General features: G+C 47.5%; 1 protein-coding gene across 10 annotated transcripts in view; it reads right to left on the bottom strand.

The window, feature by feature from the left end:
- Positions 1–26,669, bottom strand: part of LOC102507588 (butyrophilin subfamily 1 member A1) — a 58,986-nt gene that overhangs the window by 10,860 nt on the left and 21,457 nt on the right. For 2 of the 10 annotated variants that reach the window (XM_032462733.1, XM_032462732.1), the window contains exons 2-13: positions 18,883–19,110; positions 17,659–17,743; positions 16,131–16,303; positions 12,869–14,599; positions 10,626–10,973; positions 7,013–7,294; positions 6,698–6,898; positions 6,405–6,425; positions 6,284–6,310; positions 5,094–5,120; positions 1,875–1,901; positions 1,302–1,462 (exon numbers count right to left, since the gene is read on the bottom strand). In XM_032462733.1, coding sequence (XP_032318624.1) covers positions 1,302–1,462; positions 1,875–1,901; positions 5,094–5,120; positions 6,284–6,310; positions 6,405–6,425; positions 6,698–6,898; positions 7,013–7,294; positions 10,626–10,973; positions 12,869–12,953 — 1,179 coding nt within the window. In that variant the 5' untranslated portion in view covers positions 12,954–14,599; positions 16,131–16,303; positions 17,659–17,743; positions 18,883–19,110. Of the gene's footprint in view, positions 1–144; positions 1,463–1,874; positions 1,902–5,093; positions 5,121–6,283; positions 6,311–6,404; positions 6,426–6,697; positions 6,899–7,012; positions 7,295–10,625; positions 10,974–12,868; positions 15,671–15,943; positions 16,304–17,658; positions 17,744–18,882; positions 19,111–20,502; positions 20,571–20,616; positions 20,846–26,669 lie in introns of those variants that run through there. The other 8 variants (XM_032462725.1, XM_032462726.1, XM_032462727.1 and 5 more) reach the window with 8 other exon arrangements.

The raw sequence follows: 26,669 nt of genomic DNA, 5'->3' as shown, positions 1-26,669 counted from the left end.
TTACCAGAGGAAAGGGGGTGGCAAGGGATAAATTGGGAGTTCGAGATTTTCAAATACTAACTTCTATGTATAAAATAGATAAACAAGTTTATACTGTATAGCACAGGAAACTATATTCAATAACTTGTAGTAGCCTATAGTGAGAAAGAATATAAAAAGGAATATATGCATGTATGTGTATGACTGAAATACCATGCTGTATACACCAGAAATTGACACAACGATGTCAACTGACTACAGGTCAATTTAAAAAAAAAGGAAAATGGGTGTGTTTTATCCATCTCAGAATATGAAATACATAAAATAAAAATATCACACTACTTTCAGGAGCCACCCAACTCCCTGGAAATTTTTCGATGGTCACCTTTTCTGGCTTGATAGTGCAGATCTCTCAGATAGAGCAGGGACCCACTGTCAGCCTCTGGGTTCTTCTGCACAAACTCAAATTGGATAAAGGAAATACCACTTTATTCTGCAGAGTAATTCAAACTCTCATCACCTATCCTATTCAAACAGTATAAAAACCTCATGAAATATTTTTCATTACCAAAAGAAAAAAAAACTTCCCAAAATAAAATGCACCCTATCCCCAAACCAGCTCCAAGGGTCAACTTTTATAATCTGATACTTGAGCACATGGCATGAACTGACTCTTCTCCTAACCATGCACCCAGGAGTCTGTCTCCAGAGCAGGTGGGCAAGACTCCCAGCCATCAACAGTCCACTCTGAGGCCTTAATCACATGGGATCTCCAGCTCCAGGAAAGGCCACAGTGAGGGGTCTGGGACAGTGAGGGGGCCCTATGGGGATGCAGCCCCAGGGCTGCAGGGGAGTAATGGAGACTGAACCCCCGGGGGAGCATCAGCACCACAGCCTGAGCAGAACCCCTCCTCTGGGAGGCTCACAGGCTCCTCCAGAGAAGAACTGTTAAGGGGCACAGGGAGCCCCTCAGACCCACCCGCCGTGGAGCAGACAGTCATGGACACATCTCCTGATATAAACATGAAGTATGGAAAGAGGGCCCCAGAGAAGGAAGCCTGAGGGAAGGAGAAAATGTGGGAGCCGTCAGTCATGTTATAGAAGGAGACATCCCCTTCCTCGTGGTCCAGGAACACCCCCACCTTGTGGGGAACCTGCCTACAGGAGAGCTCAGTTTTAGGGTTAGTACGGGCACAGTATCCACTTCCAAATCGACCCAAAACCCAGAACCCCCTATCTGGTGATTCTACGTACCAACCTTTCCTGTTCACACCTTCCCTACAGACTCCCAGAGCCCACTCGCTTCTGTCTCCATTCCTGACCTCCACCTCCCAGTACCAGCGCCCGGCTGCGATGCTCTCAAAGCCCAGTACGCTGCAGATGTCTGATGAGGGATTATTGCAGTCCTTCCAGGCCACACTTTTCATTTCATGAGAGATGACAAGGTCTGAATGGGCAGATCCTGGATCCAGAGTGACAGGACCTGCAGAGAAAGTTGCCTGTCATACAAGGCCTTCCCCTGCCCCATAACAAGATCTCCCAACCACTCCCCAGCTTGGACTCCCAACTGCATGGGGGGAAGGCTAAGCTGCCTGAGATTAGAAACTTGTGAATCAAGCCCATGGCCCTCCAGGCTGGAGAAGGAACCACAAGGCTGATTTGGGGGTTAGGTATGTCCCAGGGCCCTTTAGGACCAGCCTGGACTCCAAGGGCTGAAACATCTCTACCTAGCACCCAAAGTCAGCCACACCCACCAGCCCCAACTATGTGACTATCACGGCCACATCCCACCCCACCACCACCGATGACACTGGCATCTGTATCATCACAGACAACTGAAGGGGAGGCCACGGGACAGCAGTAGGAATACTCAGAAAGGACACAAAGTCACTCACAGGCCTGGAACTTCTCCTTCCGCCAATCTACAAGAGAACCATGGGCTTCGTTTCAGGGAGTTTCAGAGACTATACACATTAGGGTCGGTACCTAATCAAATGAAACTTACTGATGAGAGAGATATAGGGAGAAATGCCTTGGAAACATTCAACTGATGCATTTATTTCTTCACACACACACACACACACACACAGAGAACCATCATGCTGCAGCCTCCCATGAAGGCTAAGCCACAAACCTTAATACCGAGGGACTGAGAGGCTTGATGTCAATTTGAACATAAACATCATTGCCCAGATTTCACTATAAACTAATGCTTTCTCAAGGCCCTAGTCATACAGCTATCCTGAAAGCTAGGTTTTCTTGAGAAAGAACTGGGGAGATCATAATTTTCAAGGCTTCCATTTAATGATCAAGAACTAATTGAGCTGAATGTGCAGGTTACCTCCAAGACATCGGTAGACAGAATACAACTTGGCTGAACTGAACTCAAAGGATGACTACAAGCCTTGAGTACAAACAATCCAGGACAGAGCATCAGAGAGGTCTTCCCCAGCTTGGAGGCAACAGAGAGGTTTCAAGGAAGGAGAGAGATGTTCAAAGTGAGAAACACATATATTCAGTGAGAGGAAAAGACACTAACGAATTCTCTTCACCTTTTCACAGAGTAGTGAAGCAAAAACATCCCTATACAGAAAGGAGAACCCAAAATATTGGATCTAGTCATCTGCTGCCCCCGATAACTGCCCAGAAAGTTTGGAAGCTTCCAGGAGAAACTCAATGTGCTAGGCTCCCAAAGATGTCCATATTCTAAACTCCAGAATGTGTGAATACATTGTGGCAAAGGGAACGTTATAGACGTGATTAAGATCCTTGAGATGGGGTCACGGGTAGAGGGGGAACAACAGTGCCCAAATAGCAGCACAGGACCTGCCACTCCTCAGCAGACCCCAAGCCAAGCGTCTTAAGGGCCAGCTCAGGCTAGTCTCCACACGGTGATGGCCGGATGCAACTAAGAGGAGAGCGAAGGGACCCCTACCCCACTGACTCAGAGCCACATAATCTCTTCCAACCTTCATACTCCCTTTTAGGAAGAAGAAAAGAAGCTTGTGGGGCATAGCAAAACCTATAAAAGTCATAGGACCCTGAAATGTCTGCACTGGGAGAGCTGTTGCCTCCAACAGGGTGGAGACTGGGGAACAAGGTTAGAACATTTATAGAAATAAGTAAATGACATTTTCTTGCACATTTGGGGTATAAATATATGACCACTATTTCCACTTAAGACAGGTTTATGCAGAAATTCACATTTCGATCTCTGTTGATTTGCTTGATGGAAATAAGATCACACAAAATGGCCTGACTCATGTGATCCTTTGAGAAGAAAATGAACTCTAATTCACTTGTTCTTCACAAAGGCACTAGTTGATACCAGATATAAACTTCTATATCACAGCCAGCAGAGGTTACCAAAGAAGAAAGGGGAGGAGGAGAAAAGAGAATTGGCATTTGTGAAACTCTACAATGTGTCCAGTGTTCTGCTATTCTTCACTTAATTTCCACAGAAAATCGATAAGTTACAAATCATTTTTTCAATTTTATGAAAAAAACAGGTCAGACCTTTGGTCTCCTCACACTATGAATCTGTCAATATAAAATGTAGATTCTGGTGTAATACGGTCTGTCCTTACAGAAATAGAAAGGTGTATACAGGTATACATTAAAACACACACTCTTTAATCAGGCAGACAAGGGGGCAGATGCTAAAAGAAGACTATCTGACCCTCAGGTTTAACATATAAATCCCAGGGAGAATCAGTAACAATCCCGAAGGCGAGATCCTCACTCCTCACACCTCCGGTCCCCAGGCTGCCTTCACCCCTTGGAATACTTCTCTCCATCCCTCACAGTCTATATTTCTGACCATAAAAAGAAACATTCCAAGCTAGGAAAGGGCATTGAACACAGGTTCAGAGGATACAGATTTTTAACTCACCCCAAAGCTGATGGGGCCTCTGGACAACCCCCCTTGCAGTAGCATCCCCCGCACCACACTCCTGCCCCAACCACCACAAGAAGGTTGAGGTGGTCTCATTATCAGAGGCAAACTCAATTAGGCAGTTCCTTTAAAATGGTTTTAAAATAAGTGTCTTTACTGAAATTTCTCAAAGAGGAATCGAGCAGCTGATTACCCTTTATGCACCGAAGTAACTTGTACATGTGCCGTGTGCTCCCCAACTCAGAGCTACATGGCTGTGACTTGTGGTCCCTCTTCCACCCTCCAAGCCACCCCAAATCTCTATAAGGTGAATCTCAGACACTCTACTTCCTCATCATTGCCTCCTCTCTTCCTCCTTCTGGTCTTATCTTCCCTGATTTTCTCCCCACCCTTTTTCTGGGAAACAATTTTGATTCCCCTAGGTTGCTCCTTTCCCAGTCCTCACACATTGCCCCTAATAAGCCCAACAAGGAATGAGCCTATCAGCAAATAAGATTTCACAGAAAAGGAGAGAGAATGATTATTACATTTGGTTCCTGTTACACAAACATATACATAGGATTTTGCGTATAATTTCTGATCTTTCACAGACCCTCATCCTAAGAATCCATAAACATCCCACAGGTTCTGGACCCCAGATTCAGAAAACTTGTTCTACAACAACTAATTCTTCAGCAACCAAGGAGGCTTGGAGGAAGAAACACAGCCTGGAAAGGGAGTCAGAGCATAAGGAGCAGAGAGAACACCAATACCCAGAGGACAAGGAAGAAGCGGGAAAACCAAAAGTAGATCCAAAAGAGTAGGAGTTTTGGAGCGACACAGATCAAGAACCAAAAGGCTCCCTTAGGAAAACCTGAGTCCCAAGCAGGCAAGCATGGTTTCTGGAATCTTCTCGAGATGAGAGATTCCTGAGTCATTATGCTGCTGCCATCTCCCCACACAACTGACGTCTCCATTGTCTCTGCACCAACAAGAAGTAGCAGCTGGACAAGGAGTTTGGGGAGAGTGTTGCTAACCCTAACAGTGACCTGCGGGGGGATAGCCCAGAATGGAGGCAGCCCTGTGTTCCCACAAGAAGTCCCTGCAGACTCCAGATGGAGACTACAGAAGTGATAAGGAGACAGATCACCAACCCCTCCCTGGTGTGGGGGCCCCTGATGGAGAAGAGGGCAGAGTCCGGGCTGGGAAGGGGAGGCCACAGGAACTCAGAGCCACTCACCTGCATACAGCTGGGCCTTCCTCCAGGCTGAAAGGGAACACACCCTGGTAAGACCTCAGCTAGAACCAGCCCACTCAGCGTGACTCCGCTGGCCCTTGCCTCCCCTCTGTTCTGCAGGTGAGACTAACTGCAGTGGGGGAGAGGCTGGAGACAAGGTGACCTCCTGCCACGTGCAGACAGCAGGTCCCACGCGGAATCCCCTGGACCACAGGGCAGGAGGCCTGCGTTGCAGGCTGAGTTCCTCCACTGTCCCGCTCCTACGATGCGACTTTTGGCAAGTTACTTAGTTGTTCTGTGCCTAAAAAACCTCAAACATTTTTGGTAAGGAGGAATATACCTCGGTGATAGAATACATGCTTAGCATGCTGTGGTCATGGGTTCAATCCCCAGTACCTCCACTAAAACATTTAAAAACCTCAAAAATTAATATACAATCTGCATTCACTATTGCCACTAAGGATCAAACAAATAAAAGACAAATTATTACATTGTTCTAAGAAAGAATTCTCATATCCAGTCTTTTTCTGGCAAAGATATCTTTGGGAAATCACTTGAAATGGGAATTATATAAGCACAGGAATGTGAGGTGAGCTCTGGGGTAAAAGTGGCCAATCGTTCTCAGATGAAATATTTCTAGACATAAACATCATTTTTCTGGGCTGTTGACAGCCCAGCCCATGACATTTCCATGCACGGTCAGCTCAGTCCGCCCCCTCTCCTAACAATCACTTTTTGATCAGCACCCACAGAAACTGGACAGACTATACTCTTCTCGGATGGTGTTTTGAGGTGGAGACAGAAAGTCACACTCCTAAACTTAATCACCCCCTTCATTTATAGCTCCTTTAATGACATCTCAGTGCACGTGGTTTTGGCTTCCAAGTACTGACTGAAAACCAGATGCATTCAAGGCTTGAAACTATCCGTATAGCGGGTCAGTCAGGGTTGGAATAAGACCCCAGTGCATGGCAGGCCCCAGGGGTCACCGTCACAGCCACGCTCTGAAGCACTGGGTAGCAAAGAGCAGCCCAGATCGGGGAGACCCCTGGAGCTGGGTTCTGCCTCCCACCAGCTTCCACATCCACCCCAGGGGAGGGGGTCCACATGTTTGTGTCTAGACAGAAACAAGGACAGCGGTGCCCTGGCACAGGCAGGAAAGGAGACCCAAGCACATCTGGAGAGTCACTCACCAGCCAGGTACACTGACTTCCTCCAGGCTGAAAGGCAACGTACAGGAAACACGTGAGCTGAGAACCACAAGGTCTCCTACGACGGGGATGCAGAGAGCTCAGGAGGAAAAGCAGGACTCACCAAGTTGTGCCTGGAGTTCACCTGAAAGAGAGTGAAAAAAACACATGAACTCCCATCCCTGAGAAAAAGAATCCACAAAAACAACCTCTTTGTATGTGACCTGGAAGACGTTCCCACTCCAGACCCGTCCGAGCCTCCACGGCTCCGGCCGTCCTCCCTGCATCTCCCCAGCCACCCGCTCCGGGCCTGGATTTCCCTGGAGGGCTGGAGCCCAGGACTCGGCCCTGCGGTCAGCTTGGCCCTCTCAGCACAGGCTGCCACTCTCGCCAGCCGTGGCCGCTGTCCTGTCTTACCGATCTCCTTCCGTGCCTCCTCCTGTTCCCGCTGGTCCTGCTCCTTATCCAGGCAGAGACGCTTCTTTTTCGCAACCTCCTGTAACTTTGTGGCATGTTCTCTCCTGGTGTAACATCCAGCCCCAAGGAGTAGGATCATCAGCACAGTCAGGCTCACCTGGAAAGCCAGCTTCCAGGGAGACGCCTGGGGGAAGAAGGGCGCTGCCGCCCAGCCACAGACCCCGTCAGGGCCACAGCCCGGGGCGGCCCAGCCCGGCACACTCAGGAACGCCCGACCCTCCTCCCGCCCTGCCGGAAGCTGGGAGCAGCGCTGACCTGGGATGAAAATGGCCATGGCCTTCTCCTGGCCCAGGACAGGGTTGAGGAGGGAGCAGGTCACGTTCCCCACAGAGCTGTCTCTCACCACCAGAGTGGCCTCCACACTGAACAGCCCTTCAGCATCCTGGGCGTGGGCCTCAGAGAACGCCAGGAACTTCCCTCCACGGAGGTCTCTCCACTGCACCTGGGGCTTCGGGAACCACCCCGAGGCCGTGCACACCACGCGGACCCCGTCCTCCTCCGGGCCTGTGATGCGCACTGCAGGGGCAGAGCCCACACCTGCGGGAGGGAACATGTACAGCCCAGGGGGGGGTCGCCTGGCTCCAGGCGACCCTGGCAGCGTTACGTGTACACAACTGCAGGGGGAGCCACTCATTCTGCATTCTGGGGACTCTGGGGACAGGCTGCCCCCTGCAAGGAGCAAGGCAGTGGCCCTGACACGGGGAACAGAAGGAAGGAGACCTACAGGGACTCGGGGCCTGGGGCCCTTCTCCCCAGTCAGCAGGTGGAACGGCTGACACCCAGGTGAACAGCGGGAGGAATCTGGCCCAGGGTTCCATCCCTGTCCTAACGATCCTCACCTCACACACTCTCCCAGGGCGCCTGCTTCCACACCCACTGCCTCTCTGTAAATCATCACCAAAATTAGATCAGCTGACGACGCTGTCCCCTGAGGAACCCTCTTATACCTACAGTTCACCTCTGCTGGGCTTCCTCACACCCACTTCAACCTCCGAGTCCCAGAACTAAGGATGTGACTTTGCCCTGTCAGTGATAGGTTATGAAAATTAGGCAGGATCTTCACTTATCTTCATGTCCAGCTCGCCCTCTGCTACACACTTTTTAGTGCCTTCACACTGTGCCCCTGGGCTGGGTCATGGGACTTGACCGGCCAGTGGGAGATCAGCCATGTGACTCGAGCAGAGGCTGTAAAGGGCTTGCGCCTTGGGCTGCCTCCGCCTCAGGAAGAACCTGTTTGGTCGAGCGCAGCCTTTGCAGCTGAAGCTTTCCTACAGTCACTTCAACAAACCCCTGTGAACAGACCCAGCCAAGGTCCTCATGTGACCTCCTCAGCTGACTGTAAGGACAAATAAAATTTTAAAGTAAGAGGCTTCATTCAAGGGAAGAGGTTTACCACCTCTTTTTCTTAAATCGTTTACTTTGGGAAACCTGTAATTGTAGGTACTTTCTCCCCTCTTTGAAACGTATATAAATCCTTTTGGAAAAGCTAGATAGGCTTCTGCCAGCTTTGTGACCCAGGAATGGCTTTCTCTAGAACCTGGGGGCCATCTCTCTGAAAAATAAACATCAGGAGAGCTGGTTCTCCCACTTTCCCCTTCCCTGTGGGAGGGTAGGAGCCTAACTTCAGGGGGCACTGTGCTCCAACGTGTAAAGCTTCCCCCCGTCATAAAGATATGAGGATTTATTTTCCTCTGGGTAAAGCCAATTAGCTAACATGGATGATTACCTCAAATACCAGGAAAATTTAGGGTGAACCACGTGGCAAATGGTGCTTCCAAGTCCTATGACTTGAGGATTAGTTAGGTAATCGGTTGCATCTGCTTGGCTTTATAAAAGGGGGAGATTTCTTTTTGTCTTTGCCATCTCTTGGTAGATTGCCTGCCATGTGTATCACATTCTGCTTTAATGCCCTTTTAAAAATATAACTGTTTTCTTTCTCTACTAACTTTGTCAAGAGGATTTTGGTTTCGGAGGTTTTGTTTTTAATTATATTTCGCCAACGTGACTAAAGATGTATAAGTCAGCCCAGGTGAGGTCAGTCAACTACTGTCCGAATCAGCTGTACTTCCTTAACGCCTGAAGTAAATAAATGGTTATTGCTGTATGCCACTGTGATTTTTGTGGCTCTTTGTTACACAGCATTATTATGGAAACAGGTAACTAACACATAAGTAACACATGTAAAATAAAGAATGCTGCCCACCATCCAGTTCTACAAGGATCAAGTCATTAGCCACTGCAGTCACTCACTGACAGTACATGCCAAAAGGAATTCAGGATGAAAAACAGGATAAGGTAGTCTGTGTTTTGGAAAAACAGACCCCCTAGATAGTTACAAATATCTCAGGGGGGAAAAAATTTACTGAACCTAGATTCTTGCATCTTCCCATACATAGCAAAGCATTAAAATCATTAACTGAGGTCTCTGATCCTCGTGACTAGCAATAAATTTGTACCGAGATGCATGCTTGACTGTACCCGTTCCCTAGCCAAAATTCTATATATACTGACTGCTCTGCCTACCGCTTTGGGTCAGTTTTTCACAGCTACTGAGAGGCTGTTTCCCAGAGTGTACAGCCCTCAGTAAGATCCTGAAATAAACTCAGCTCACAGCTCTTAGGTTGTATGTGTTTCTTCAGTTGACACACATAATTTTCAATATCCCTACCACTAACAACAAACAGCCAAGGCAAAACCTGGGAGTTTCTACAACCCCCCTTCCCCTCCACACTCTTTGTATCCCTAGATGCACTCACTCAGCTGAGTCTACTTTCTAAACCTCTGATGTGTGATCCCTCCTGTCCCTCTCTACGTGACGTCACTGCCTCTACTTGAGGCATCCTCTCCGCCCCATCCCTGCATCCGTGCCTGCAGCCTTGCTCACCTTCCATCCAGCCTCCTCACAGCTGACAAAGGGGACATTCCTGGCCCTGCTCCCTTTAAAATTTCCTCAGCCATGAAACAAAACTCCATAGCCCAGCACACAAAGTCTTCGATGACCTGGCATCTGCCTTCCCTCCCAAACACCTTCTCTCGTCTTCCTCCCAACTCCCACTACCTGTGCCCCTCCTGGACGACATACTCCAGCCCCGAGGACTCGATGGTTAACTGCTAAGAACTATGATCAACATGCTGTATGCGCCCCCTGCCTTCTCACGTTCCCATCCATCAACCTCAAGGGATCTTTGGAACATTGTCTGGTGACTACAAGTGCCTGCTCGAGTGTATTACCTATAAACTCTTCCTGACCATCTCGGAGAGCATGAAGCAACCCCTTCTGCACACCCCATACCAGGAACATCTCTTCATCATTCCACCTCTCATCACCCTCCCATTCACTCGTCTTACCAACCATCATGGCCTCCATGTGTGCCCAGTGAAAACCAGCCACACTCCTACCTCAAGGGTTTCCCACTGGGTGTTTTCTCTGCTGGGAACACTTGGCTAAATCCTGACTTCCTTTCAGCTTCTGCTCAAATTGTCAGTAAGTCCCACCCCAAGCCCCCATGTAACACTGAAGCCCTCCTCACCCACATCCTGGTCCTCTTCCACTGTTTGACTTGGCCTTTTATCCTAAGTGCTTACCACCTGATAACATCCTCTGTAACCTCTTGATCTAAGTATTTAAGTACTGCCTCTAGAACATAAACTCCACAGCACAGGGAACTTTGTTTGGTCCACTGATGTGTCCCAGGTTCACAGAAGATGACATGGCACACAGTAGGGTTTCTATGTATTTGCACTGAGTAATGGAAGGAATTAATGTACCTCCTGTTCCTCATCTATAAACTGAGTGGTCCATTTACGTGGTCCCTGAACTTCCTCCCAACCCCAATATTCCGCAACTCAAAAATATCAAGTCACCAACCTGCCACCTTCAGCTCCAAAATGGCCTCTTCGTAGAAGCCTCCCTTTCTGAAGAAGCAGGTGAACAGCCCATTGTCGGCAACCTGGACCTTATGGATGCGCACGGCAGCTCCCCCCTGAGTGAGGAGATCCCTCACCAGTGAGGTCCGCCCTACATATTGAGCCACCTGCTCCTCATTCTGCTCCTGTCGGTTTTGATAGATGAACACGGCTTCTGAAAACTTGGAGCGGAACCACCTCAGCTCCATGTCTTCGACACTCATGGTCGGGGACACACGACAGGGCAGTGCGACATCCTGGCCAAGCACTGCCACGATGGGTTCCGAGGGGCCAACCACCAGGAACTCCTCTGTGGACACAGACATAGGAGCAAGAAAGTAGGAGAGACATAGACCGAGGGCAGGGAACACACACCATCGGGTGGGTAGACCCCGGTGTCAGATGAGATGACCAGTGAATTGATGGACTGAGCTGTGAACACTCTAAATATGGGCAAGATCTTCCAACCACAATTCTGTGACCCAGAAATCATGTCACAGAGAATCCCCTCATCTGTACTCCTGACTTCACGTCCTTTCATGGAGGGCTGTGATGCAGGGGTTTGCAGCCTTCAGCATGCAGTGCAATCAGCAAGAGGGCTTATAAATCACACACTGCTGGGCCCTGTTCCCATAGCTTCTCACCCAGCGGGTCAGGGCTGGACACCAGCATGTGCATTTCTAAAGAACCGCCCAGACGCAGATACTTCGATAAGATAGAGCCCTGAGCAAAGAGCATACCTGCGACTAGGTCAGACCTCCCAGATCCTTCAGCCACACCCAGGAACATCTCCACTGCCACCCCTAAAACTTTACTACTTCTGTTCATGTCTTTCTCCTCGGCTGCATCATACATGCACCAAAAAGCAAAACCAGTGCTATTTCCATTAAAACCTGCCCTCACTCTCATCACCCACAGGAAATCGTATCTCAGCTTGTTAAAAAAAAAAAAAAAAAAAAGTATTCACCCCACTGATATCTTCTCAGAGCCACTGGCCTTTTGAGACCTGGAGGATGGACCATGACACGACTCTTCTTCAGGAGAGCCCCGCTGGACGTCCAAAGATACACTTCTCAGGGAGGAGGGTACAGCTCAGTGGCAGAGTGCATGCTTGGCATGCTCGAGGTCCTGGGTTCAATCCCCAGTACCTCCATTAAAATAAAGAAATGAACCTAATTACCTCCTGCCTATACACGGAACCGTCACAAAAAAACAAAACAAAGACTGACTTCTCACCTCCTGAGCCGCTCAAACTTTGCCTGAGTCACCATGATCTCTCCCCTGGAGGATGACAGCAGACTGCGTCTCCCCGTGTCTTCCTCTCCCCACTCCCACATCTGCAGCTCTTTTCACTGTAACTCACGTCGCTACTCAGCTCACAGCCTAACAATGGCTCCTCAGATACCCCAGTGAAACACAGGCCAGAGGGACGCCCCCCAGGGCCTCTCTGACCCCCGGCTCTGCTTCTCTCCCTCTCGCTCACTCAGCTCCAGCCAACACTAGCCTCCACAGGCCTTCAACATCCCAGAAACTCAGGCAGCTTTGCACTGACTCTTCTCTCCTCCAGAAACCATCCACGCAAGGGTATCCTCACAGGCTCACCTCCCTCTCCTCCAAGTCTTTATTCCCATGTCACTGTGTTCACTGAAAACTGCTGCCGGCCCGCTTCCCACCTCCCACACCCCTGCCCGCCCCACCGGGGGCTACTTCACTGCCCCTCCTCTCATCTCTTGTAACAAAATGGAGATTACACTTGTTTCCTTCTTTTATTATTCATTGCTTCCTGCTCTACTGTAGTCTCCATAAAAATAGAAATGTGCCTGTTTTGTTCAAATATAGCACCTAATGCAAAGTCCACACCCTATAAATGTATGTGGAATGGCATGAAGGAGTGAAGGAGTAAGTGCTTAATAAAATGAAGCCAGGAAACAATAAAGGAATGGAAAGGAATTGTCACATTTTTGATAGCTGACTTTTGAAAACATCATAAACTCCTCACTGGGCAATTATCAAAGTCCCTTACCCTTATTTTATGGTTTAGATTGTTCTTAAATATTTAATTACAATTACCGGCTAGGGGAGCATAATCTTTCCAGAGAAGGGACTCTTCAAACAGCCACCCACTCCTGATGGACAAACCTGCCCAGCTGCTGGGTGGCTCCCATCCACCCAAGAGGGCCCCGGAAGAGGGATGGGGACACTCACCTACGGACCCCGCAGTGGGCAGCTGGACGAGGAGGAGCAGGCAGGTGAGATGGCAGAGCACAGAGTGGCTGCAGAAATCCTCCATTTCCTCGGGGCTGGGGAGAGAGACAGGGCAGCAGGCAGGGCCAGCCCAGAGCCCGGGGGCCCAGGGGGAGGGCAGGGGGAGGGCTGGCAACAGTCCCAGGAGGAGAGGGGCCTTCCCTTCCTGATCCTTATGCTGATGAGCTGGCGGGACCCCCACAACCCGGACTCCAGGAAAACACTGGGCCTGGGCTCCTCCCAGCCCTTTAAAAGGCCTCTGTGGTGCTAGACAACCGTTAGGTCGGCTTGGGAAAAAACACCCCTTTCCTGCCCACCCCAATGGCACCTGCAGCACAGCCCACTCTGCCCAGAAAGCCAGGCACTTCCTTTCTCAGCACCGGGGGCCCCGGGGCAGAGACCGGCCTCTGTCTCTCCATTATTCACAGCCACCAGTGCTGCCCCAGGACAGAGGGCCCGGACGCAGGCCCCTCACCACGGAGGACATGCCAGCTCCTGTCGGCGGCTGACCTGGGACCAGGAATCACCGAGAGTCCTCGGAGTGTGTCTCCTCCTCAAGGAGACAATGGGTCCCGTCACAGGCACCCAGTGCTGCCTTTGTTCCTTGTTTAGTTCACCTGAATTTCAGTCCACTTGGCCCTTTCCTGCGAGGGACCAAAGACATGGTCCTGCACCCAGGTGCCCAGTCAGTCCCACTAACAAGTTAATCCTTATTCTCAATCTCTTTTTTTTTTACATTTCCCTCTTTATAATTATTTATTTTATTTATTTAGTGATGGGGGAGAAGGTAATTCAGTTCATTTATTCATTTACTTTTTAATTATTTTTGACAGAGGACCAGGGGTTGAGCCCAGGACCTCATGCATGCTGGGCACGCACTCTACCACTGAGCTGTACCCTCCTCCCATCCTCAATATCTTTCAAGAAGATTTCTGCATCAGCGTAAAAGACCCAGTGGAAACACAGCAGCGCAGGAGGTACAATCAGTCCTGGTCACAGAAGAGACCCCCAGATGACTTATTGCTCAGGGTTGGGGAGGAGGCAACTTAGGGTCCTGGGCAGACAGATTCTGAGGCCTGAGTACTGGGTTCCCTCCAAGGCTGGGCCACTCTCTGTGACGACCTCACTCAAGTTTCTTGACTTTCTCTGCATGTTTCCCCAACTACAAAATGGACATATTAACAGCATCTCCATCCCAAGCTTTTAATGAGAATCACATGAATTTATATTGTTGTCACTACATGTAATTAGAACAGGACACGGTCCTAGGAAGTGCTACAGATACAACATTGAATTAAATGAATGAAGGTGCAACCCTCACTGTGGCTGTCCTGGGTCATCCTGAGGCCACACCATCATCCAGCACCACCCAGAACCTGCCCCCAGGCCCACCATGTGCTCAGCCTCCTCCTCACAGCCAGCTGCTCCCTGCTTCCTCTTCTTGGCTCACAAGGGACTTCAAAACCAACTTACCAGCTTAGAAAGGCTGGGACTTCTGAAGCGTCCCTTATCTCAGGAGCATTAGAAGATTCAGGGACCCCAGGAGATCCCAAATCTGCCCGCACAGTTTGCACCTCCACTTAGTGGCTCAGAGCCCCAGATCCTAACTCCAGGTCCAAATCGGAGTCTGAGAGGTGAGGGACTCCCAGGAGAGGGGACAAGAAGCCAAGTCTGGCCCAGGTTGACGGGTACCTGCAGAGACCAGCCCACGGGGACCCCGTCAGAACGATCCCGGACAGTGGAGTCCGCCCTTCTCTGACTCCTTCCACTATTTGAAAGTGAAACTTGCAAAAAGCATTCCCCGCAGACTCTGCCCTGCCCTCTGGACGGTCACCCCAGCTATCAAGACGGAAACAGCATGATCAGAGCAGCAAACGGAGAGGAGGTCCAGGTGCCCTGAAACAACGCTGAGGGGGACAGACAGGCACAGACTCAACAACCGCAGTGTGAGCACGTGCTGCCCTCCTGGACGGCTGGCTTCTAACCTCAGAGGAGGGCACTGTGTGTGGCACAGCCAGGACCGTACCCAGCCCCGTGCCTGGCTCTGTCCGGACCAGCCGCTCACTACTGAGATGATTCCATGTCTGCTGGTAAATTGCACACAAACACAGCCCCATGTGGCTGTTTCTTTTCTTCCCCAACCGATGACCCAGGAGCTCCCCTCAACCTGGCAACTGAGGGTCCTGCCCCAAACTGGCCTCTGTGCCCCGAAAACGGATTGACACTCAGAGGCAGAGTTTGGGAAAGACAGAAAAGAACAGCTTCATTGCTTTCCCAGGCAAAGGGAGCCACGGCAGGCTCATGCCTTAGACACTGTGAATCCATCTCAGAGTTGGGGTCTTGAGGTTTTATTGGAAAAAACTGGATGGAACAGAAAAGGTGATAGCAATCAGGGCGCTTTACAGGGTGCTGCTACATTCCCCTCAACCTCCATGAACCCTGTCTTGGGGGAACTGCAGAGGGTCTGGTCATTCTTCTGAGACTATGGGCCCATTGCCCTCTTCCTGGAGCACAGCCCCTGGGCTGAAGCTGTTGTAAAGAGTGTGAGGGAGAAGCCCCAGGGGGACTCAGCAGCACAAAAGCAGTAAGGGAGGAAAGCAAACTGCAGGATGCCTTACAAAGAGTCAGCAAACAGTTTTAGCATCAGGGAAGTTAGTTCATTTCCTTTTCCTTCAAGGGGTTAACCCCAGGCATCAGGAGGTTCCAGGACCCGCTCCAGGACACTGGGCCTGCCCAGACCAATGGGACAGTGCCCTAAGGCTTGTTAAGATTTTAATATCACCCAAAGCTTGGTACAGCCACTCAGGACCGCCCCCCACCCCCCACCCCTGCCAGGCCCCAGTGGACACCAGGAAAGGCCCGGTTCTGTGGTCTCCAAAGGAAAACCAAGGAGACCGGGCCTTCCTCCAGCCCCTCCCTTCCCGCAGGTTCCTCACCTCGGTGAAGGCCACCTGTGGTCACCCAGTTTTCTCCAACAGAATCAAAGGGGCACTCTTTTGACACTCTCCTCTCCCACCCAGTCTACTTCCAACCTACCGGAAAGTTCCAGAGACTTCACAAATTCATGTCGATGGCCAGCAGCTACTTCCACGCTCCTCTCATTTCTCGCCTGGCTCAGACGACCTTGCTCAGGGAATTTGCTGACCTCCTGATCCCCATTATGTGCCCCACACACGTGCTTGCTGCGGTTTTGCTGGCACCCTGTCTCCTCCACAGCCCTCACCTGTGTCCGTCTGGGGAATGACTGGAATCCAGGAGAGGAGGCACGGTGTGTGCTGTTCACGGGTCCAGCACGTAGAAGACACTCGATAAACCTAAGTTGTCCTCGTTTGCAGGAGTCCCTTCCACAGCACATGAGCTACTCAGCCTCATCCACTTTCAGAAAATATTCTAGGCCTGAGAAAACACAAAGAAAACTGAGAAACATGAAGACTGTTACCTCTGAGCTAATGGAGTCAGCCCTGGTTGGATGCCACAGCCCCCCTCCATCTTCCCATCTACCCCAAACACAAATGCATCACTGACTACATCCCTCAGTGGGAAACGTCAGGTTCCTCCACCTTGCATGCTCCCTCCAGCCTGCCCTGTGCCCGGGGGTCATGGGTTAAGTGACTTTGGCTCGTGTCTCTCCCACTCCACCTGCCTTCTGCCCAGTGCTTGTCATTATTATCCTCATTGTGCAGTAGAGGAAACCACGTCTCACAGATTCACAACCACACACTGAGTACACTCAGTCCACTAGCTTTGAAGAGGAGGGAGGGGCTCGAGCTGCAGGGAGACTGCCCCCTGCCCACGCCCAGCGCCACACAACTCCACCCGAAGGACAGGCAGAAAGCGGACCCTGGACTCCGAAATGCCCCGAGGTGATCTGGCCAGAAAGCTTATCTCGGCCTGAATGCCAGCCCTTGGATTCCATACGGGGAGGGAGAGGGGGTGGAAATGACAAAGTACAGGGAAGGTTTATCCCCAAGCACCGGGAAGGACACTTGAACAACCGCAAGAGGGACAAAACAGCAAACTTCGCCGCCCTCTGCCAGGCATCAGGGTCATGTTCCGGCTGCTTTACCAACAAAGACTGCTCACTAGCCACAGATGACTTTTCTTTCTCGAAATATAAATTTTCCTAATGTTAATGCGGTTAATATTTTACTTTCTTAACAGCCATATAATACCTCTTATCTTTTACTTGTTTCAAGTACTTTCAAAACAGTTTCAGATAAATACCTGAGCCATAAAACAACGGTGACATAAAATACATTGTGATTTTTCAATGTTACTGGATGGGAAGGAATAATCTCCCTTTTTTAAAAACACACAATCTGATAAAGCTTGTTTTAAAAGACACTTAAATCGAAGTGTTCACGGGGTTAAATTACACTGCAGGGAAAGTTAAAACAACTATTTCTACCTGCTCTTTTTCTGAAAAATAAAAAATCAGGCTCACACACACACTCACACAGGAGGCAATGGCTTGGTTCAACTTTAAAATTTTTCCTTCCTTCTCTAACCATAATGACCCTGGATGGTGGGGAACTCTACCCAGGGAGCTGCTGAGCAGAGTCCCCAAAGGCACAGCTGGGGACAGGACCATCCTCTGAACCTGGACTTCTGCCCCTCTAGTGAGGGCAGAGAATAGGCTGTCATCTCCAAACTGAAATATCCAAACAAATGTGGCTCAGGGACGTCCTAAGGACCCTGTCCCGCTCCCAGGAGTCAGCGCTGCCCCGGCCCACCAGGCCCACAGCACCTACCCGATCCCCTCTGAGTAGGCAATCCACTGTGCTTCCACAGTCTGAGGTTCCAGGGCACATGAGGGGGCAGCACTCCCACCAAGCCCTGAGGGGTATAAATGAAAATGAGTGAGACTGGGGAGAATGCAAACGTGTAATAAATTTTATTGCACTATTAAGCAAAACAGAAACAGGAAATTAAAAGGAAAGGAAGCAGACAGACAGAAAGATAGTGTAAGAAAAGAAAGAGCAGGAAGGAGGGAAGCAAAGGAGGCAGGGACGGAAGGAAGGTGGGAGGGAGGAAGAGGGAAAAAGGAAGGGGTAGGATCCTCCTGGCCCTCGGCACTGACGTACCTGAGACAGGACACCAGAATGGGCACATCTGCCCAGGGTGTCTCAAGCACGTTCCCCAGACACTGACATGTCAGTGTGTGAGTTGCGGTGTGAGTGTTTCTACTGCCCCACGTGGGTGACCCAGTCAGCAACCTGGGAAGACTTTACTCACTCTGTTACGGAAATGGCAGGCCAGTCAAGAAACAAGCACCACTCGGAGGGTTGGAGTACTCAGATTTATTACGCCGGCGGGCTCAGAGGGGCTTCTGCTCTGAAGCTCTGAGCACCTCCAAGATGTGCACATGAGGTTTTATAGGGTTAATTACAAGTATGGGGCTATTAGCCAATAAGGTTCAAACAACAAAAAGCAAGGAATCAGTACACTGGAGCTTATCAATTTGGAACGGATCACGTTACTGACACTTGTTGAGCTTGGATTTACGAGTTAGCTTGTTAGCCCAGTAAACTGACACTAAACTTCAGATTTACGAGTTAGCCCGGCAGAACTTAGATCAGTAAACCAACACTTATCACACTTAGATTTGTGACTTAGCTCGTTAGCCCAGCTGGGCTTTTCCCTTCACAACTCTCCCAGTCCCACATGGGTCAGGCTCACCCGGGGTCAAGGCTAAAACAGACAACTCCTGACAGGAGGGAGTTCAATGCCAAGTCATGGGAAAGGCCCGCAGGCCTGGCACTTTGGCTTCTGAGAATCAGAGGAGAGCAGCCTGGGGCAGTAAAGGCAAGAGAGGACCTGACCAAGCCTGAGAAGCTGATTCTAAGCTCCCCAGGATGCCCGACACCCTGTTCCTTCATGTCAGGGAGACTGGTCCCCACAGACTGACCTGTAGGCTGAAGCCCTGAGGCCAGGCCCCTGCCCTCTGCAGACCGTCACCAAATACTCAAGCCCACCTGCTCCCAGTGCCATTTCACTCTCAGCATTACATCCTTGATTTCAGTGAATGTTGTACTACGCTCCTTGAGAAAAGTCTTCCTTTCTTCATGTTACAGCTGGGAGACGGAGGCCCAGGGTCATGGCTTCGTGTGTCAAACCCACAGGAGCCAGGCCCTTCCAAGCTCAGCTGACCTCTGAACAGGGGACCAGAGAGGGATGACCAGCCCCAGGGGTGCTCCAGGGATCTGGGGGCAAGAAGGGAGGCAGAAAAAATATTAGAAGTTCTATGATAAATGCTTTAATGTTATTTCTTTTAAGGTATTGTCTGTATGTTTTTATAATATGTGTAACATTTGTGCATATGTGATAGCTGCATGTATGTTCAAAATATATTACTGAACGGAGTGCGTGATCTAGAGAGTTCGGAGACCCTGGCTCCAAACCGCCACTCCAGAAATCCTCTCCAAAGCAGCGGGTCTCAGAGAGGGAAGCAGCAGGACCACCCTGCAGCAGCTGCCTGGGACGCAGCCCAGAAGCTCCCTGGGTGGGAGGAGTAACCCAGGGGCCCCCAGAGTGGCTGCTCTGCGGGGTCAGCCCACGTTCCACCGGGTTCTGCCGCCCTCTAGTGGTCGGCGCGGTGAACTGAAAGAGCGCTTCCCTGGGGAGGACACTGAGGGAGGAATGGAGACGCAGACACGGAATCTTGGAAAAGTGGACAGGAGCACAGGAAACCGCACACAAATCCTGCACGCTGCAGGATTCCTGGTCTATGATGTTAAAGAACAGCAAAATGCATCTGTGGCCGCAGAAGTCAGATGAGGAGACCCTGACCTGCTGAAGTCTAGTTAGGACAGGAAATGGACACTAGGGAGTGTCTGTCCCAGGGTGGTGGGGCTTAACTAAAGTCCTTACGTCTTTCGTTTCTTTGTTTGTTTACTCTGTTTTGGGGGGGGGGGGTAATTACATTTACTTATTTATTTATTTTTAATGGAGGTACTGGGGATTGAACCCAGGGCCTCATGCCTGCTAAGCACAGGCTCCACCACTGAGCTATACACCCCCTCTGAAGTGCATATGGACTTCCTGAAGAGTTAGCTCTTATTCTTTTTCTTTATTACTTTTATTTTACTTATTTGTTTTAATAAAATAATATTCATTTTAAGGATAAAACTGTGTTTTCCTCAGAAGATTGTTCAGACAACGTCAGCATCTCTGTCCAATCAAGTCCCCACTCACTGGTCTGTCCCATAATGCTCCCCAAACTCCCCTGAAGCCTGGGAAGGTGAGGACGGACCCCTCCCACACCCATCCCCACCCAAACACACACACACACACACACTTCCTGACTTTGCAAAAGACCCAGTCTTTGCTCTCCCATTTCCCCCAAAACAACAGCTTTCCCCCTCCACCTGCCCCCTCCCCTTCCACCTCTACTGGCATCCCTGCTGAAAGGTTACAGGACACACTCCCTACACTCACTGGCTCAGTGCGCATTTATTGACAGCTGCAAGCATTTGTAGAAGACAAAGTCTCCTGCCCCAGGCAGCCTCACAGCCTGGCCACCTGACAGGACACGAGGTGAAGTGGAGAAAAATCACAAAACAAGACAACCCTCAGGTACTGAAGAGAAGTCACACCTCAGGGAGACGTGGGCAGAGCTCCTGGAGGAGTGCCCCCGATTTCAGCTTTGGTGCCCGGGGAAACTCTGAATTCCCTGGAACAAAACTGAAAATGGCAGGTCAGAGCCTGACCTCTCTGAGGAGGCGTCTTCCTTGCTGAGAAGGCATGGGCTCCGGAGAGCTGGAATCAGAGGTTCAAAGGTAGAGGGAGGTGTTAAAGGCTGAGTCCCAGGAAGGTGGGGGATGACGCTGAAGACTCTACCTGGTGGTGGAGGGGACCGCAGGCCTCAGCCACTCCGACGTGCACGCAGCCATCCTACACCCCCCTCAGCTTCTCCAGGTGCCAGTGTTCAGCAGCCTTCCCACCACCCCTCCCCTCCGGCCATGGAACAGTTCAGCCCACTCCTGCTGCCATTCTTGGTCCTCTATCAGCCAAGACAATCCACTCAACACGCTGGCTCACACCCTGACCTTGATTGCCTCATTCGGTGACGTTGTCCTCCCTGCACCGCGCCCCCCGCGCCACAGTCACACCTTGGTCTTGTCATTACCTGGACCTGTAACGTCTCCATAATCTCAGCTGTAAGTATCCCACACTGTGCCCAACACCTCCCGTCTCTGCACATCACTCTCTCGCCAGCAATTTTTCTACTCCCCAAACCTCCAACCCCTTTGACTCTGATAGTAAGAGATCCTACCGCCTTCCAACCTTACCCCACTTAGATTTTATGACCTGTTGTTATAATCGCCAACTTGCCTGCTCAAATCCCATTTCCCTCACTGCCCCTCATCATATCAGCCTGGCAAAAGCCTGGCTCTGGCTAAATCCAGCTTCCCACCTGCTCCACGCCTGCCTCCATGAAGCTGAAGCGGTTAGATAAAACATGGAGTATTTACAAGCACAGACTTCACGTTGGCCATTAGAAGTGCCCAGCATCTTCCTGGTCACCCACAAACTTTCAAGGCAATTATTTCCCATTTTATTCTTCCTCATTACACAACCTCCCTCCTCTTCATTTTCAACTAATAACCAACCTTCCGCTTGGGCATTGGACCCTATCTCTTCTCACCTACTCACAGACATTCCATCAGCAACCCTCTCTCTCCCACAACATCGCCTTTACCTCTGCAGTGCATCACACCCCTCAGCAAGAAAACATGTTACACTTTCTATCTTAAAAAATAAATAAGCAGAAACCTTCCCTAGTACCCAAATCAAGGTCTCTTTTTCCATTCCCAGTAAAAAAGAACCATGTAGCAGTATTCGTACAAGTGGACCCTGCGGGCCAGGAGGCCATCAAAGGTATTAGAATCGTGTCAACTTGAGGCTTACACTCGCCAAATATGGGACAAATTGAGCATCAATAAAAAATAATCACTGAGAGGGAATAAAACACATTAAAATGAATTTATTCATGGTTATACTGAATAAAAACTCATTGGTTCCCCTTTGGAGGATGCTAGAGAATGAACTCATTATCCTGAAAAGTGGTAAATAAAGAGTAAAGAAAGGTGCTAATCTGCCTTTCCTAAATAAATCGAATGGAAATAGAAGACAAGGCATAGTTTCTCTGTATGAATAAAATAAACAAAGACAGTATGATAGAATTAAAATATCACCACTTTACAACCCCTAATAAAACCATGGACCTAGGCAACACTCGTCAAAGGGTGCCAACTAGAACTATATGCCTCCTGATGGAAAAACACAACACAACACTACCTATGACATACCCCTGCCAAAAAATAGATTCTGAATCATGTCAAGTCTATAAATCTAACTACCAGTTTACAGGAAAAAATGAGGGAGGAAGAAGAACATGGTAAATGACATAGGATTGCAATGAGCAAATTTTAGAATGTGAAATATTCTATAGGAAACAAGTCGTTTCTTCAAAAAATAAATGCCAAGGAAAGAAAGATTAAAGAGACTTAAGCTCCTAATCTAACCATGAGAAAAAACACCAAACAAATTCCAAAAGGGAGGGAACATCCTATAAAATACCTAACCAGTATTCCTCAAAACCGTCCAGTTCATTGAAAACAAGAAAAGTCTGAAGAACTGTCCCAGCCAAGAAGGGCCCAAGGATACGTGGCAATTACATATAATGTGTCCTGGAGGGGGTTCTGGCTCAGATAAAGAGCAAAAACATACATAAGAAAATCTGAAGACAGTATGGATTCTAATGAGAAGCTATCAATCTTGATTTATTGTCTATAACAAATGTACTATGTTCACATAAAATGTTAATAATAGGGAACACTGGGTGCAGGGTGCATGGCTTTATACTCTCATCTCAATTTTTCTATAAAATTAAAACTATTTTTAAAAACAGTTCTCCTTAGAAGACTGAAAATTCAAGAGACATATCAATCAAAGGCAATGAGTGGATCTTGTTTTGATCTTGATTCAAACAAATGAACTGCGTATATATTTATATATTGATTGGAAAATTTGGGAATTTTCAACATTGGCTGCATATTTTAGGATAGTAAGGAATAATTATGAATTTTTAGGCATCATAATGTCACTGTGGTTATTTTCTTTAAGAGTCCTTATCCTTTAGAGATACTAAAATATTTGTGACAGAAATGATATAATGTCTAGATTTGTTCAATCTAGAGTGGAGTGTGGGAGTAGAGGTGGAACCAGAGTGGTCTTGAATTCATGATGGTGGATAGTTGGAGCTTTTCCACTTAACTGTATGTTTGAGTTTTCTATAATAATAAGGTAAACTTTTTTCCCTTGACCTCGTATGCTCTCCTACTAGACATCTTTTTGTCTGCAACTAATTTTTTGCCTATTTTTTTCTGTTTAATTAACTTTCTTTGTTTTGAGATAATTACAAATTCACATGCAATTGTAAGACATAACACAGAGAGATTCTGTGTACCCTTTACCCTGTTTCCCCCAATATTAGCATCTTGCAAGACTGGACTATAGAATCAAAATTGGGATGTTAACATCAGTACAATCAAGACACAGAACACTGCCATCATCACAGGAATCTCTCATGTTGCCTTTTAATGGCCACAGCTGCTTCCTTTCCACCCCATCCTCTCCTTAACCCCAGATCACCACTAATCTGTTCTCCATTTCTACGTTTCTGCCATTTTAAGTATATCATATAAATTAACCATGCAATGTGTACTCTTTTGGGTCTTTTTCCATGAAGGCTAAGTTAAGATATGTAAAAATGATAGTGGCTTGGACTAGGGTATTAACAGTGGGGATCAGAGGAGATAAGAGGTGGTCAGATTCTGGATTTATTTTGAAGGTAGAGCCACAAGGATTTAAGACAGATTAAATGTAGAATATGAGAAAAAGAGAGGCATCAGCAATGTTTCTGAGGATTTGGGTCCGAACAACTGAAAGAACAAAATTGCAAAGCCCAGTTCTATCAGCAGGGAGGAGAAAGCTTGGAGAAGAAGATCACATCAGTTCTGGGCATGCTGAGTTTGAGGTACTCCTTAAACACTGGAAGTACAAGTTTGCAGTTAAGGGGAGTGAGTGGTCTACTCTAGAAACACAAATTTGGGAGTCATCAGTGGAAAGATAGATTCCCTTCATAGGGGATATTTAAAAATCTGATGCAAAGCATAAGACTGGATGAGATTACAGAAGGGCTGTGTGGTCCTGAGCAGGTGCACGCCGCCTTCCCTTAGGTGGGGATAACACAAGATGTGGGCTGTGCCCCTTCCTGACATTGTCCTTAACTTCACTTCTGCCCACCACACCCTTGGTTCTCCTTCTCCTAACCCTCCTTCTCCATCCCTGCTACCATTTCTTCTTCTTTCTCTCAAGTCACAGCCTAGGGCCCCAACCTACTTTTCCACAAAAACTGTGAGGCTAGCAACATGGTAGAAATGGAGAGGTTAGTTCTTTCCACTCAGGTCTTCATGGTTCCTCAAGAAGCTTGATGCCTTTCTACTTTACTTTCATTTCTCACGAACACTAAATCCACCCTCCCAAGTTCACAAGCCAGACAGTGCAAAAGAAGGAACTTTTCAAACTAGATTTCTTCTGCTGAGATCTCTACATCCACGGTTGTCTCCTCAACCAAGAAAGCTGATGGGAAAATGACAATGACATCAATAGAACAATGGAACAGAATCACGGACAGGCAATTCATGAAAGAAGAAACGTAAACAGCCAGTAAACAGATAAAAAGAATGTGATCCCTACAACAAAATGCAACTTAAAACAATGAGATTTTCTTTCTTTTTTTTACTGAAGTATAGTCGATGTACAATATTATGTAAGTTAAAGGTGTACAATATAGTCATTCACAATTTTTAAAGGTTATATTCCATTTATAGTTATTATGAAATATTGACTATATCCCGTTTGGACAATATATCCTTGTAGCTTATTTTATACGTAATAGTTTGTACAACAATGAGATGGGATTTCGCCTATCAAAGTGGCATGAATTCGGATTCCAGAGTTGGTGAGGGTAAGGGCATGCAGAGACACTACTTCCAAGAATATAAAGTCCTGTACTGCCTTCTGAAGAATGACACTTAGGTACCAAAAGCTCTAAAACTAAGTCTCTCCTCATTTGGAGTCTCCTTCTGCAGAGAAGAGAATCAATCTAGAATTTACTAGCATTACTTTGTTTTCACTGAAGTTATTTTTATGGCGATTCTCTATTTACAATCAGACAGAGCTTACCTACAGATTCCTTTTAAAATCTAAGTTTGAAAATGGGAGTAGATTTTTTTAAATGTATAAAACAAATAATATTACTGATGGGTGCAGGTATGTGTGAGCGTGGTCAGGAATGACTGTAGTTTTAGAAAAATAGAACTAGTGCTAAACACAGGATAATTAACTGCAGTGAATGTTAAAAATACGTTGGACTGAAAAAAGGAGGGTGACTTACAAATAGATACATGTCTTAATTCTTCTCAAAGTCAGATTTTTCTTTTTAAAGTCTATCCTTTGACCCTTTGACTCAGTGGTTTCCCTTCTAGAAATTTAACCTAAGGAAATAATTAGACAACCCTGCAAATATGTATGTTCAAGAATATTTATTGCACCATAGTTTACCACATTTTTAAAGATTGAGATCCATCTAAGTGCTCTACAGTAGGAAACTGGTTTAATGAACTAGGTTCACCAAACAGTGGAATACTAATCAGCCATTAAGAATAATGTTCATTCTTATTTGTGACAAGGTGGTTGACCAAGATGCGAGAAGAAAGTTTAAAAAATGAGATGAAACTTGAGATTCATGTCCTTCACAGGTATGTAAACAGATGTTTTATCTGTGCAAAAGAAAATGCACCCCAATGTTCATAGAGCATTATTTACAATTGTCAAGATATGGAAACAACCTAAGTGTCCCTCAACAGAGGACTGGATAAAGAAGCTGTGGTATATTTATACAATGGACTACTACTCAGCCATAAGAAATAATAAAATAATGCCATTTGCAGCAACATGGATGAACCTGAAGAATATCATTCTAAGTGAAGTAAGCCAGAAAGAGAGAAAAAAATACCATATGGTATCACTTATATGTGGAATTTTTAAAAAAAGAATTTATTTACAAAACAGAAACAGACTCACAGACATAGAAAACAAACTTATGGTTACCAGGGGTGAAGGGGGTGGGAAGGAATAAATTGGGAGTTCAAGATTTGCAGATACTAACTAATATACATAAAACAGATAAACAAGAAGTTTATACTGTATAGCACAGGGAACTATATTCAATATCTTACAGTAACTTATGGTGAAAAAGAATATGAAAATGAATATATGTATGTTCCTACATGACTGAAGCATTGTGCTGTACACCAGAAATTGACACAGCATTGTAAACTGATTATATTTCAATAAAAATATATATTTAAAAAAAGAATGATGTTCAGAAATTGACACAACATTGTAAACTAACTATAGTTCAATTAAAAATTAAATTTTTTTTTAATTTTAAATGCAAAAAAAAAAAAATGTTGGCTCATGTGTCCCTGGTGTGATACATTGAGGACTCAGCATCACTTGTGTGGCAATCAAAAGATGCATAAACTGAAGAAACATCAGACATACCTAAATTTAAGAACCGTCTAAAACTAAAATAAAAAAATAAGAAAAGAACAGTCTGCAAAATAACTAACCTGTATTCCTCAAAAATGTCAATATAATGAAAGACAAAGTAAGGCTAAGGAATTGTATC

The sequence above is a fragment of the Camelus ferus genome, chromosome 20, assembly GCF_009834535.1.
Source record: "Camelus ferus isolate YT-003-E chromosome 20, BCGSAC_Cfer_1.0, whole genome shotgun sequence".
In the NCBI taxonomy this organism is placed as follows: Eukaryota; Metazoa; Chordata; class Mammalia; order Artiodactyla; family Camelidae; genus Camelus; species Camelus ferus.
This window is presented reverse-complemented; position numbering and strand designations above follow the sequence as displayed.